Here is a 1,239-nt window from a genome sequence, read left to right on the forward strand (position 1 = left end):
TCCTTTGGTAGCAGAAAAAACAGCAGTCTGTGAGCATGATTTCTGCAAGTAAAATGAATGTGTTGAAAAGAAGGATCTGACTGGTTATTGGTTGGAGTTGATACAATATCTACAAGATACCAGCTCACCAACATTTAACAGCTGAAGGCTATAGACCACAGTGCTTACCTTTTGTCTGTATGTCCTCTATCTGCTGTCCAACAACTTCCTGAGACTGAAGCCTACATGAACCACATGACAGCTGTGTGCTTTAGTTCCCAGTACTCACACCAGCTGTAGTTTGCACTCAAAACAAGCAGTGGACAGGAAATCAAACCGTGCCTATATTGTTGTGGTGTTAGATGTAACTTTTCCTGCTTCATCATTTCAGTTAAAGCGAGAGTCTGATCAGTGGTGCAGAAGGTGTGAATGTGAGGATGGGGCACTCTTTTCTCTGTGTTTTGGGGGTTTTCTGTAAGTACATTACTGATTTTCTGTTTGTTGAATGAAGAAACATTTTCTATATTTTGAGAATTACAGTGATTACTGGTTTAAACTGTTTCTCTAGAGTTGTGACATTTGATAACACAAATGTTTGAGCTGTAGTTGTCGATAAAAAGGTTTCATGTTAGTATTTTAACAGATTTACTACTTGTTCCATTTTTAAATATTTATTTAAAAAGCATACAACAGGGTACCAAGGGAGGAGCTGTGGTGTTAAATGAGGAAATCTGGAGTGGCAGAGAAATATGTTAGACTGGTGCAGGACATGTATGAAGACAGCAGGACATGTATGAAGACAGCAGGACATGTATGAAGACAGCAGGACATGTATGAAGACAGCAGGACATGTATGAGGACATCAGGACAGTGGTGAGGTGTGCTGCAGGAGTGACCGATAGCTTCAACCTGGAGGTGGGAGTCCATCAAGGATCGACTCTGAGCCCCTTCTTGTTTGCTCTGGTGATGGACAGACTAACAGATGAGGTCAGGCAGGAATCCTCCGTGGACTATGATGTTTGCAGATGACATTGTGATCTGTGGTGAGGACAGGTAACAGGTGGAAGAGAATCTGGAGAGGTGGAGGGATGCACTTGAAAGACGAGGGATGAAAGTCAGCTGTAAATGTGTGTGAATGAGAGGGAGGCAGGTGGAACAGTGAGGCTACAAGGAGGTCAGAGGTCACAGAGGTGCAGGACTTCAAGGACTTTGGGTCCACTGTCCAGGAAAATGGGGAGTGTGATAAGGAGGTAAAGAAGA

At 43.1% G+C, this 1,239-nt stretch overlaps 1 protein-coding gene across 1 annotated transcript in view; it reads left to right on the plus strand.

Annotated features, from left to right (window-relative positions):
- The first annotated feature begins 310 nt into the window (after nt 1-310).
- LOC112450876 (Down syndrome cell adhesion molecule homolog) overlaps nt 311-1,239 on the plus strand; it is an 8,598-nt gene continuing 7,669 nt past the window's right edge. Inside the window, exon 1 of the mRNA XM_025008258.2 lies at nt 311-453. Coding sequence (XP_024864026.2) covers nt 417-453 — 37 coding nt within the window. The 5' untranslated portion in view covers nt 311-416. The remainder of the gene's footprint in view (nt 454-1,239) is intronic.

This window comes from Kryptolebias marmoratus, linkage group LG7 (genome assembly GCF_001649575.2).
Source record: "Kryptolebias marmoratus isolate JLee-2015 linkage group LG7, ASM164957v2, whole genome shotgun sequence".
Taxonomy (NCBI): Eukaryota; Metazoa; Chordata; class Actinopteri; order Cyprinodontiformes; family Rivulidae; genus Kryptolebias; species Kryptolebias marmoratus.